This window comes from Juglans regia, chromosome 3, assembly GCF_001411555.2.
Source record: "Juglans regia cultivar Chandler chromosome 3, Walnut 2.0, whole genome shotgun sequence".
In the NCBI taxonomy this organism is placed as follows: domain Eukaryota; kingdom Viridiplantae; phylum Streptophyta; class Magnoliopsida; order Fagales; family Juglandaceae; genus Juglans; species Juglans regia.
In genome coordinates, this window is record NC_049903.1 from 3,418,561 (window position 1) to 3,430,456 (window position 11,896).

Here is an 11,896-nt window from a genome sequence, read left to right on the forward strand (position 1 = left end):
ACTAATATTTTGACATCAGCTTCTAAAGGGAGCCATTCATTAAAGAATCCTGTTACTCGTTTAACTACATTTATCAGGCCTGCTTTTTTTTTTATAAAAAAATGTGATATAATGATACAACTGAGAACTGCTATTTTTCATCTTATATTTAAAATGTGTCATAGCAACAAGTATGATGAGTGACAAAATCCATGATGAAGTGTAGCATTACTCTACTACACCTCCATCTCACTCTTATATGATATTATCTATCGACTCTCTGAATTTATTATTTTAAAAAGAGTTGATCAAATAGTTGATTAGCAATGCCACATCAACGCATTATGTAGCATACTTTTGTTGTCTTTAAGTCGGTGAAGTGTGAAAAACAAAATTCTTCATGAATATTAACATAATTATTTCCCTCATACTAAATGAATTCTTCCTGCTTTTATAGCTAAAGGCCATCGAGATTGAATGAGAGACTTGACTTATACCAAACATCTATCTAAACAGAAGATAATGCAAGCTCTATATGCAGCCATTCAACAAGAACTCAAACAACGGTTGCTGTTAAATGAACTAATCCAGAAACAGCAGCAAGTAATATGACTCGTATATACTCCAAAAATAAATAAATAAAAAAGTTCATGGCATGTGAATTCTAGCAGACAAGAAATTCATAATACATCAAGGAATTTGAGAAAAGAATTCCTCCAGCTGACCGACATCTATCACCACACCGAGTCTCTGGGTAAAAACCTCATTGCTCAAGTTAGCATTTATGGTGTTATCTGGAGCACGAATCTCATTGTACTCATTCAAGTTGTGCACGGCACCATCTGCACAAGCAGATACGGGAGACAGAAAAGTAAAGCCTTGTCATAAAGCCTTAGAGCGATGTTATCACATCAAAATACAATACTTTTGGGAATCCAATTTTATCCCAAAAGCTACTTAAATAGCTAATATTCAGAAGTATTAACTGAGAAACAGAAAGAAAGGAAACGATATTCATTGACGTGGTTGCTTGTCAAGAAATGACCGTTTACACAACACAATGTTCTCCAAATTCCTCTAATAGATTACAGGAGAGAACACCACATCATGTCCATTTCTATGACAATTGGAGGGACAAATAATCCCCCTTAAAGAGTGGGCCGAGCCCACGCCCGAGAGAGCCCGTGGATCAAAGGTCCGAGGTCCATGACCCTTGACTGAAGAGCCAACAACCACTACGCGCCAATATGTAATTCAAACCCAGCTGTCATTAACCACGGATCAATGACACAACGAACAAAGAATATCCAGCGTGATATCCGCCCGTGATACTCGCCCAGAGAATTAATGTCCTCCAACATAACGGCTGACTGGGAGCCCTAACAATCCGCAATCCAGCAAGGATCAGAGGAAATCACGTCATGAGACGAGCCTTCTCATCACTTGACCAACCCGTATAAATAAAAGTCAAAGAACATGCAAGAGGTAACTTTTGATCACCCTGAAACTCAAAATACTCTCCAAGTTATATACTGACTTAGGCATTGGAGGTGTCCCTGGACACACCGAGCCCCTCCTACTTTCTGATTACAAGTTACTGGAAATCCTTGGCAAAGATGCGAAACACGTCTCAACAACAACAATCCTAGTCCCTTTATGTTTTGGAACGAGACATTTTCATACAAATATAATCAGTTAGTTTTAGCTTACTTCAAAATTATTTATGTGTAGAAAAGTTGCTATCTCTATTCCAAGCACTCTAATCTTCTAGGGCATGTAATCAGATAAATTTGTTACCACGAAAAATTCCAGCAATCTAAGGAACTGAATCCAAAAAGAAAAGATGTGAAAGAACACCAAACTTTACCTAAGTTAGTATTAGATCTATCTGGGAACAGAAATTTTGTAAAAATAAAAAAACATATAGCTCCTAGCATTCACCTTCAGCGACTATGGGTTCATATACAGGGGGTTCAACAGTCCAGTTCCCAACAGAATCTTTCATGTGTCTTCTATCAGATGCAAAGCAACGAAGAAATATTGGAGCATGCACAATCCGGAAAAACCTGATAGCAAAAGCAGCAGTTTCTTCCAGTGAGAAAATATAATTTCGTCCTGGGTTTTAATATTTCTTCCGGCAGTCATATGTATGTAATTTTTTATTTCAATTTTATTAGAGGTGCGCAACTCAAGTACACAAGATGTATACAAAAGAAGGCACCCAAATTAGGGAGATGGAAAACAACAAGACATAAGGGGGCCAATACTCAACAATGATGCATTGACATACTCACCCATAAAGTGAGAAATAGTGAAGTAAAAAAATATCCAGTTAATTACACATCACCTCTGGTACTCAGAGAAGAGCTGAAATGATGGCCGGATAGTTTCTGACACATAGGAGGTTAAAGGAGATGGAAATGGAAGGCTTGAATCTAAATCCCACACTAAGTGAGGAGTGTCACCTTCTCTTCTTTTCTGTAAATTTTTTAGAAACAAATCAATTGCTAGTACTTTTAACAAAAGTCCCAACGTGATTTTTAAAGTCGTAAGGAGACAAAATGCTAAAAAAATGAATATGAATGAGCAAAACTAACTCCAGTTTACCCTCAAGTTGCTCCTAACAATGAAAACAACTGCTATTACAGAAAAAGCGTTTGGTCTCACCTGAATGCAAACAACGTGATAATCCCAGAGAACTATCCCGTCTGCTCTTTTGCTGGCCTTCTGATGCCACAATGGAATCTACAAGATTTTCCATAAAAAATTAGAATCAAACAAATGTTCCATTTTCGGTCAAACTTACCCACAACATGATTCTTTACACATGTCAAACCCACATTGACAACAACAAAACACTTTCAAAGATTTAAAAAATGACTACTTCAGGATAGTCTGGATGCACTAGCATTAAAGACTTACAGTTACAGTAAAGAAACCAACTAAAAAGAAAACAGTAAGCATTAACTTTAACATCAAGAATCCCATAAAAACCATAGCTTTGAGCTGAGCTCATTAGAACACTAATACCAGGTACCCACGATTAAGGTCTTGTCTCAACTCACCTTAAATAGTTCTTAAGTGCACAATACCACCATATCCAGAGGAACAAGAAAGGGAAAATTCAGGATAAGATACATGCCTGTTTATTTTCATTGGAAATGAAAACGACAAAAAGATCAGATCCCCCAGCGTCTGCCACTCCACTGGTGCATAATTTCTTGCAAAGGAAGTATACGTTCTCCTCACTACAAAAAAAATATAAAAATAATAAATTCCGTATGCTTATAGTTTGAGAAATGAGAGAACAGCTTCAGGCTTTTGATTAATGCCGAGTATGTTCTTCAAGCAGAGAAAGTGGGCCAAAATTTGCAAATATTGGTGGATTCAGTAAGCTTGTAAGACTTCTACATTTACATATAAATGTAAATTATGATCTTGGCTCTATAGGTGGTTTCGAATATTGATCAATCTCCCAGGTGGGCTAATATGCTTGCGGATCTAATCCTCCCCTCTCCTGTTTCTCAAAGTATCCCAAGCAAAAGACACAAGAGGATGCCGATTAATACCTGCGAAAGCAGAAAGACTTCAAGGAAATTCCACACATTTCGGAGCCTAGCAATTATTGAGTACCTTTTTCACCAACGTCACCTACCCTATTCGGAACGTAAAAAACCCTAAACATGGATTTTTGTCCTTGATTTCGAAAATGATGAATATATTATATAAGTCTGAGGTATTTACCAGTAATAAGGAGTGTGATCAAAATCAGAAATGTCCAAACTGTTTTGTACGGACTCTGAGGTACTCATTGCTCGCTCTTCAGCTCTCGCTCTCTGTCCCTAAACAAACACCCCGCACCGTATTCATGCAGCAATGCTCGCCATGATTTCCTTTCCGAACCTTTTTTTTTTTTTTTTTTCCGTTTTTGGTGTTTTTTTTTCCTCAAAGAAAGCCCGAAGAGGAAACGACGCCGTTTTGTCTTCTCGAAATGAATTGCACACCCCATATTCGTAGGCCTAAAGTTTTTTACTTTTTTTTACGCACGCATCGTTCGGACTCATCCTAAAACGAACCGCCCATACGCCCGAACAAGGAACATGGACCCTGTAAACCCCACGAACCACTTCCACATGACCGCCGAGCCACTGCCGGCACGGCGGAGCGTCTGCGTGAGGTGCGCTCGACCCACCCCTGTCTGCCTCTGCGAGAGGCTACCGGCCCGGCCAATCACAACCAGGACCCAAGTCGTCATCGTCCACCACCCACACGAGGCCGACCACAAGCTGTCCACTGTGCCGGTTCTGACCAAATGCCTCCTCAACTCCACCACAATCATTACCCGCCGCCTCCGCCAAGGCCTCTCCCCTCTCCTCGACCAATTCCCTCCCGCCATCTACCTCTTCCCCCCCACCAACCCTTCCTCGCCCGCCGTCACCCTATCCTCCCTCATACGAGATAATACCCCTTTGGTCTTGGTCGTCTTCGATGCGACCTGGAAGCACGCCAAGGAGATGGTGAGCGCAAGCGAGGGTTACCTGTCGAAGTTTGCAACTAGGGTTTGTTTGGACTACGATGAGAGTGTGAGCGGCGGGAGTATATACGACTCGGAGTTGATTCTGAGGAAGGAGCCGTACGGTGGGTGCGTGAGCACCATGGAGGCGGTGGCGAGGGCCCTGAGGGTTCTTGAGCCCAATGGGACAGACATAGAGCGGACATTGATAGAGGTTCTGAGAGAGATGGTGAGATTGCAGGCTCGTTACTTGAAGCCCATGAAGCCCAGGCCCAAGTTGTTGAAGAAGGGTAAGGAAAAGGACTCGAAGGAAAACAGCAAGGGTTCGGAGCCGTCTATATCACTATAGACGTAAAACCCAATCTTTACGAATTCTAACTATATGGGCATGAAATGTCTGTTCACTCCCTCCAAACTTGTTTTCGAATATGTACTGAATATTTATTATTTTTTAGATTAATGATTAATCTCCAAATTTTCAAAAAATAAATAATTTTTGTTTTGCAGGAAAAATGAATCTCAAAACTATTGACTCTATCGATCAACTTATAAATAAATCTACGTTGAGTAGGGACCGTGAAGTAGTGTCCACATGCCCAAATTTATTGTTTGGGCCCCATGATTTACTTTTTTTTTGTGGATATCAGATATGAGTTGTATACATGTTACACTGTTCATTGATTTGATAACTTTATTACTTCTCCTCACATGTCTAGGGTGAGACTATGGACCATATCTTATAATAGGATCAAGCAAAATTGTAGATACAATACCACAAGCCACATGATCTGTTCATTTAGTGCTCCTAAAGCTGCCTACAAATTCTGGGTTATAGCATAATTTTACATATAATCGTGAAGTACGTAAATATTACGTAATTGCTGTAAAAAAAAATATGATTTATTATTAAAAAATTAATTTTTTATGTGAATTTTTATATTATATTTATTTTTTTCAAAACAGTTACGTAGCGATTACAAATATATTTTCTCCTAATTATTTTAGGTTATGTATTTTGAGTGGCATTCTTTTTTATTTTTTGAGATAGTGATTTGTAGTGGAATTATGACATAGTGTCACGTGAGATACACGTGCTGCTACACGAGGTGAATATTTTGTCACCTCGCACAATACTAATGAAATAAACGACTTTTGAATTTTTCAGATATGACTAGTCTCTCCTCTCTCCAACAGTACAACGTGTCCCCATGGACATACACAACTAGTGACAGTTGTTTGCTAGCGATTAGAACCATTTCTCTCGCTTGTTATTTTTTCATGTTTTCGTTTTTTCTAACCAACATTTGTGAGAAATATGAAGTACAAGTCTCCTTCAACCAATCTAAACCAACAACGTATAGTACAGACCAATTCATTGTGACTTTTGGCGGCAGCATCACAATGAAGATTTCATGCTGTATCAAAATCACTTCAATGGCTTTCTCTTGTGCATAATGGTATATATATATATATATATATATATATATATATATATATATACACTAGATCGGAACAATATGCAAAGCACGTTTGTCTAATTCGGTGAAACATCAATATTTATAAAACATTAGTTTAGAATATAACATAATCCAACACATTTATAATATCGATAGTTTTAGCAAAATTGTATCCGATAAGATTAATACAAAACTAACAAAAATATTAATTCAAAATATGAGTCATTTGATATTTTTATTATGATGCATCATTTTGAATCATCTTGTACTGCATCAATAGAGACGACGTTGAAATTCATGTGTTGCTATTGGTTGAGTCGATTGGGGTCTACTAAAAGTTCAATCATCCATTCTTTCTGCAAAACTTCTGCTGCAATATTTTTTATATATGGCAGATGTTCCTGCAAATTAAATTTTTAATAAGCTTTCATGGTTAATAAAAATTTAAAGAACAAATATGCTGAAAATTGATGTTTTGTAAATTAATACAAATTTCTGAATGCAATGTTCTTAATTAAATTACTATACATGTTATAAATAAAAATAAAATTGGAATAACATACAAGTATATAAAAATCAATTTAAATGATTTTTGTTATAATTTGCTTTTAATTGTTTTTTTTTAATATAAAGCTCAATGTGTTCATAGATAATGTAGTAAACATGTCAAAAATTCTAAGATGGACTTGTTTACTCACAATGATAAAGGCAATGGAAAATAAAAAATATACACTATCAGTGTGATTTATAAATTCAACTGCCGAATAACCAAATGTTTGCTCTACAACTTCACCAAACATAACAGCAGATAATCTTCTTGTACCATCGTTGAGTTCGACATATGCTCGACAACTATAAATTTGATGGAAATGTCATTTTAAGTTAGAATCAACAAAAGTTATATATTAAATCTATCACATAAATTATCAAACAAAACAACAAATTTGAAATATACATACCGTAGTTGAGAAATGTTTTGGTGTTTGCAATGGTAACAAATGAATGTATCATTGTAATCATACTCAGTTCCTTTATTGCAGTCAATACATGACATGTAAAAAAATATACGACGCAAGTCACCCACAATTGTCTTCGCCTTTATCCAAAATATTACTTTCTACATTACATTATAAACAATTTTTTAGGTGAATTGATTATGTGGATATTTGAATTTGTTACAAAAAATATGATTTTATCTGTATGAGTTGTAAACTTTTGATGAACTCAGTAATATCACAATTCTTGATTATTTTTCGAATATCAATAGAAGACATAGATGTTGACAGGTATATCAAGCATTTTGCAATAATACTCTCGAGTAATAAGTCATTAATCACCGCCCTTAACATCCATAAAAACAAATGCAACATAAGAAATAAAAATATGGATATTTCAATATTCAAGTAGCATGAAACAAATAATGACTTATTTGTGATAATTACCACTCTTGCAATGAAGTTGCCTCAAAAAGATCATGATTGATCACAAATTTACTTTTCGGACGCGATGAAAGAGACAGTTATTCATTGGAAATAGAGATCATAATTAATGCAAATATATACAATATAAAACAAAATATAATATCGTTAATTATTAAAATACCATTATAAGAACCAACTCTTATTTATGTTCAAAGTATAACTAGCTTTGTCCTTATTATTTTCGAGATTTTTTTGCATTATTCTTGCACAAATTGACCCCATATAATTAAACATATGGGGTTTAAACTACAAAATTTGAATAAAAAAAGAATTAACAGAATATGTAATAAATAAAGAATGAAACATAATTCTAAAGAGTGACCTACCCAAAAAATATTTTTACCTTTGATCAATGAGATAGATTTTCTGAATAGTTGTCGGTTCATGTGCTGAAATTGTCTCTCTACATGACTTGATGTGGATTGCAACAGCCAAAACATATGAGAAATAAGATTTAAATTTTTAATATATTGATAATAAAATATTCTAAAATAAATAGTGAATTACCTATTGCTGCAATTGAGTTTTTGTAAGCGTATAATTCGTTAAACAGAATGAGTTGGTACTTCGGTGGCTTCAATTGTTCTTCAACTTTATGATCCATTGGTATATAAAGACCAGCAAAAATAGAAAAAGCATGACACAGAAGCATCAACTGCAGAAGAGATAAAAAGTTACAGAAAAGAAAAAATACTAACAGCAGATAGATAAGAAGCATTAAAATGATATACTGACACAACTATAAAATATAAGTAAAACATAAAAGTTGCTGAAGTGAAAAAGTAAACAGTGAAAAAGCATAAAAGTATAAAAGCTACGGAAGAAAAAAAGTAGATAGTGAAAAAACATAAAAGTGGTGGACTGACGACTGGTAAAACATAAAGAAAAAAAATAATAGATCCAAAACGTTATAATACCCAACGAATAAATATGTAAAATAAGAATTTACTCACTGTTTTTAAAGCTGTAGTGACTTAACGTTAATTTAACAAAAATCTAACAAAAAATAAAAAATTTGATTTATTAATCATTATATAGCCACTTATATAATAGTAAATATATATATATATATATAATATGCTTATTTAAGGGGAAAAAAAAAGGTCCAACACGCCTGCCAAGTGTCAACCCCATCACCTGGCAGTTCCTTTAAGACGGTCACTGGCACTGCAAAAGCTCCCTGAATCAACGAAAAATCATGAAATTATCCAAACCAATCTAGTTGTGCATGATTCTGTTTGTATCGATTAAAGGACCTTAAGCTTGGAAAAAAAGTAGGGGGAAAAACACTTTTCCTATCTCGACTGTAAAATATTGTGTGATGGACGAAGAAATTCGAAACAAATCGAGAACTAACGGGAATGAAGAGTTGCATTGAGTAAATCAAATTAAATAACCCGATTTTTATATATCCTTGTTGGATTGTTTGCGTTAGAAGCTTGTTTGCCTTTCTCAATTAGTCTCGTTTGAATTGAGAGATGAGATGAAATAATTTATAAATAATAATAAAATTTATGAGTTAAAATTTATAAATAATAATGAGAAAATTAGTTCTCAATTCAAACGGACTAATATGCACCAAAGGCAAAAGCTGAGAAACTCCTCCTACCCAACAATATTTGGGCTAAGATGCAACATCCTTCCTAACTACAATACTTAGCTATTATAAAAAAATAAAAAAAACTACAATACTTAGCTTATAATTGACATGTGTTAATGTGGACCAATAGGGTCACACTGACCGTCGAAAAATAATTATATGGATTGGAGTGAAAGACAGTATATCAATTACATTGCATCATATGATAGCGCCTTCATAAAAATATAAAACTACACGTGGGGGATTTTCCTCACGGTCTTTGATTTTATGCTTCTCCACATTTTTGGGCAACCGTTTAATTTTATTTATTTATTTTTTAATAATTTTTAGAATGCATATCTAGAAAAATTTAAATAAATAAATATTTAAGCTTCGTTTAGATAATAAGATAAGATTAGATTATATGAGATGAATAAAATATTATTATAATATTTATTTTTAATATTTTAATATTTTAAAACTTGAAAAAATTGAATTATTTATTATATTTTATATAAAAATTTTTAAAAATAATAATAATAATAATAATAATAAGATAGGAGAGATTGAGAGAAATACTCATGAATATGTTATGAATATTGCTTTGGATAATATTCTCTCAAAATCTTAGTGCCCCACCACAACTCTCACTTTCCGGACTATGATGTATGGCGTACACGTTCTCTGCTACCAAGGTTGCAATGGACAGTGGACCATTCGTAAAGCTTTCTATATTAATAGTTGGCTGATAAGATTTATTTATTTATTTTTATTCTTTGAGAACGTGTCCTCTATATATTAGGCTAACTGGATTTAGGGGAGCTTGTCAAGGTAAATACAAAGAGTGATATTATTTTTTTATTTTTAGTCATATTCGTTAATATTGTATGTATTAATTGATTTTATATATCTGTTTACTTAAAATATTTAGCTGTAATTGAAAATAACAAATTTAAGAGAAAACATAATATTTCTCAAATGTAGCATTTAAGGCCAACAAGCATTGGTGAACATGGTGAGGTGACATGTAGCCCTATAAAACTGTAAAATCTCGAGTTATAAAAGAGGGTCAACGATGGCTTTGGAACCTAATGTTATATCTCTTTCTCCTAAAGCTTTATCCATCCATAAATGGTGCATGTTTTTTTGCTGGAGGCAGGGCACACTGTCTGCTTGCCTCTTCAGGAACTTCTGGTGCTGTGCAGTAACTAAGGCAAGGCACCTTACCTTCTTCTACACACCCACTTTTTTGGGTAGACAGTATGATCAAGAAACCACAAAATTACAGGACATGGAATAGCAATTGATCAGAACCACAAGTAATTCTCGCGGGAGATTAAAGTCTTTTCAAAACTCCACAGAAAGATCAAAAGCAAGGCCCCCCCATAAAACAGAGAACCTACCCAGAAACAAAAGTAAAGTTCATTTATCTCCCCTATACGAACTCAAACGTCCTTACTTCTTGGATTTTCCAAACGCGTCAAAGACAATGCTACAAAGGAAAAGATACGCATTAAATATAGTCAGTCATGTTTGGACGGTGGGGTTGGGACCGGCCATCCTTTACAAACTCGATAGGTCAAATGGGTGGGCAGCGGGTGCAGGTCCCCCCCCTCTCCGCCTCCGTCCGCCCAGCATGAAGGACTCCTAGTGGGGGCGAGGGTGCCCGCCCCACACTCTTATATTTATAATAAAAAATATTATTTTTTATATTTATATAAATAATTTATATAAGTATATTGTATAGATAGATATCATTTATTAAAAACTTGAATTTAAATTAATTGATTGTCTTGACCTCTTAAGTCAATATTTATATAGGATGTCATGGTAATATAATAATAATTTTTAAGCAATGTGAGACTTAACAGATCCAAAATACAACTCTAATGAATTTATAATTTTTTAATAAAATTTATAATTATATTATATTATAATTTGGGTCAACAAAATATTTTAGACAAAAAAAAAAGTATAGATCCAGTAAATCATTGGATTGAGCGCCGGGGGGTGGTGGGGTGGGGTGCGGTTTCAACCCCACCCCTCGTACCGGGGCGGGTGGCCTCGCTCCCACCTTGCACCATGCATATAGCACCCCTAAGGTCAATATGTCAAAAGAGTCCTAGAGCACTGGCATTGAAAAGCCGATGATCTTCAAAATTTGAAGCAATGTAAATAAAATGATTTACATTAGCTTATTCAAAAATTAAAAACTTGAAATATGAGCTGCAATTATCTTCAAATTTGAAGATGTACTGTTCATCTTAAAAATTAATATTTTATTGTAAAAATTATCCCAACTACTTCATTTTTCAATTTTCATTTTTCACGGTTTTTACTTCTCCGAACGCACTTTCACTTTTATTTTTTTGTTTAGTTTTGAAATATGTGAAAAGAAGAAATATTATTATTAATTAATATATAATTAGTGTAATTGTAAAATATAAAAAAAATTTAAAATATTATTATGAAAAAATAATATTATATTATTATTTTGACTAATCTAATATAAGGTTATGGCTCTAGAAGTTTTGGATTTATAAAAAATATATACTTTTAATCAAATTTTAAAAATGACTTTGATAAAACCAATCAACCCCTAAAAATAGTTCAAATTATTGACGTAACAAAATTCAATATGCAAAAAAAGTTTAAAAATAAATTTTCTTACAAATCAAATATTATCACGTAAGTACTCGCATTAACATGTAAATATAATTTTTCTTTCTTTTTTAAAAAAGTGATCATTTACGCTCTCGATAGAATATATACTATTGTGCGTCTGTATATGTGTATGTTGCGGTGCAAACTTACAGAGTATACGACACAAAAACTAAATGTAGGCTATGAAGTAGACAGAGTGGTCCATTATTGATAGTATACAAGA

General features: G+C 34.0%; 2 protein-coding genes across 5 annotated transcripts; one reads left to right on the forward strand and one right to left on the reverse strand.

The window, feature by feature from the left end:
• Positions 1-501: 501 nt before the first annotated feature.
• Positions 502-3,895, reverse strand: LOC109004634 (protein N-terminal glutamine amidohydrolase). Of its 4 annotated transcripts, none has more exons than XM_018983264.2 (7): positions 3,724-3,811; positions 3,549-3,635; positions 3,122-3,227; positions 2,647-2,724; positions 2,327-2,457; positions 1,921-2,045; positions 502-821 (listed from the first exon to the last, which is right to left on the reverse strand). In XM_018983264.2, the coding sequence occupies exons 2-7, from the start codon at positions 3,584-3,586 to the stop codon at positions 670-672; spliced, it is 630 nt and encodes a 209-aa protein (XP_018838809.1). In that variant the 5' UTR covers positions 3,587-3,635; positions 3,724-3,811; the 3' UTR covers positions 502-669. The 4 variants fall into 4 exon arrangements, with proteins under 4 accessions (XP_018838809.1, XP_018838810.1, XP_018838808.1 ...); XM_018983265.2 differs by having other exon boundaries at positions 3,549-3,630; positions 3,724-3,805; XM_018983263.2 differs by lacking the exon at positions 3,549-3,635 and having other exon boundaries at positions 3,724-3,895.
• A 40-nt stretch (positions 3,896-3,935) lies between these two features.
• LOC109004633 (tRNA-uridine aminocarboxypropyltransferase 2) lies at positions 3,936-4,982 on the forward strand. Its single transcript, XM_018983262.2, has one exon. The coding sequence runs from the start codon at positions 4,080-4,082 to the stop codon at positions 4,839-4,841; it is 762 nt and encodes a 253-aa protein (XP_018838807.2). The 5' UTR covers positions 3,936-4,079; the 3' UTR covers positions 4,842-4,982.
• The last annotated feature ends 6,914 nt before the right edge of the window (positions 4,983-11,896 follow it).

What these genes read in the sequence shown, in the direction of transcription:
- LOC109004633 (XM_018983262.2), top strand. Translation starts at nt 4,080, where the DNA reads ATGGACCCTGTAAACCCCACGAACCACTTCCACATGACCGCCGAGCCA.
- LOC109004634 (XM_018983263.2), bottom strand. Translation starts at nt 3,791, where the DNA reads ATGAGTACCTCAGAGTCCGTACAAAACAGTTTGGACATTTCTGATTTT. An exon ending in GATCACACTCCTTATTACTG is followed by an intron (nt 3,228 to 3,723) that starts GTAAATACCTCA and finishes TTTTTTTTGTAG; the next exon opens with TGAGGAGAACGTATACTTCC. An exon ending in CTCTTCTCTGAGTACCAGAG is followed by an intron (nt 2,046 to 2,326) that starts GTGATGTGTAAT and finishes TTTTGCTATCAG; the next exon opens with GTTTTTCCGGATTGTGCATG.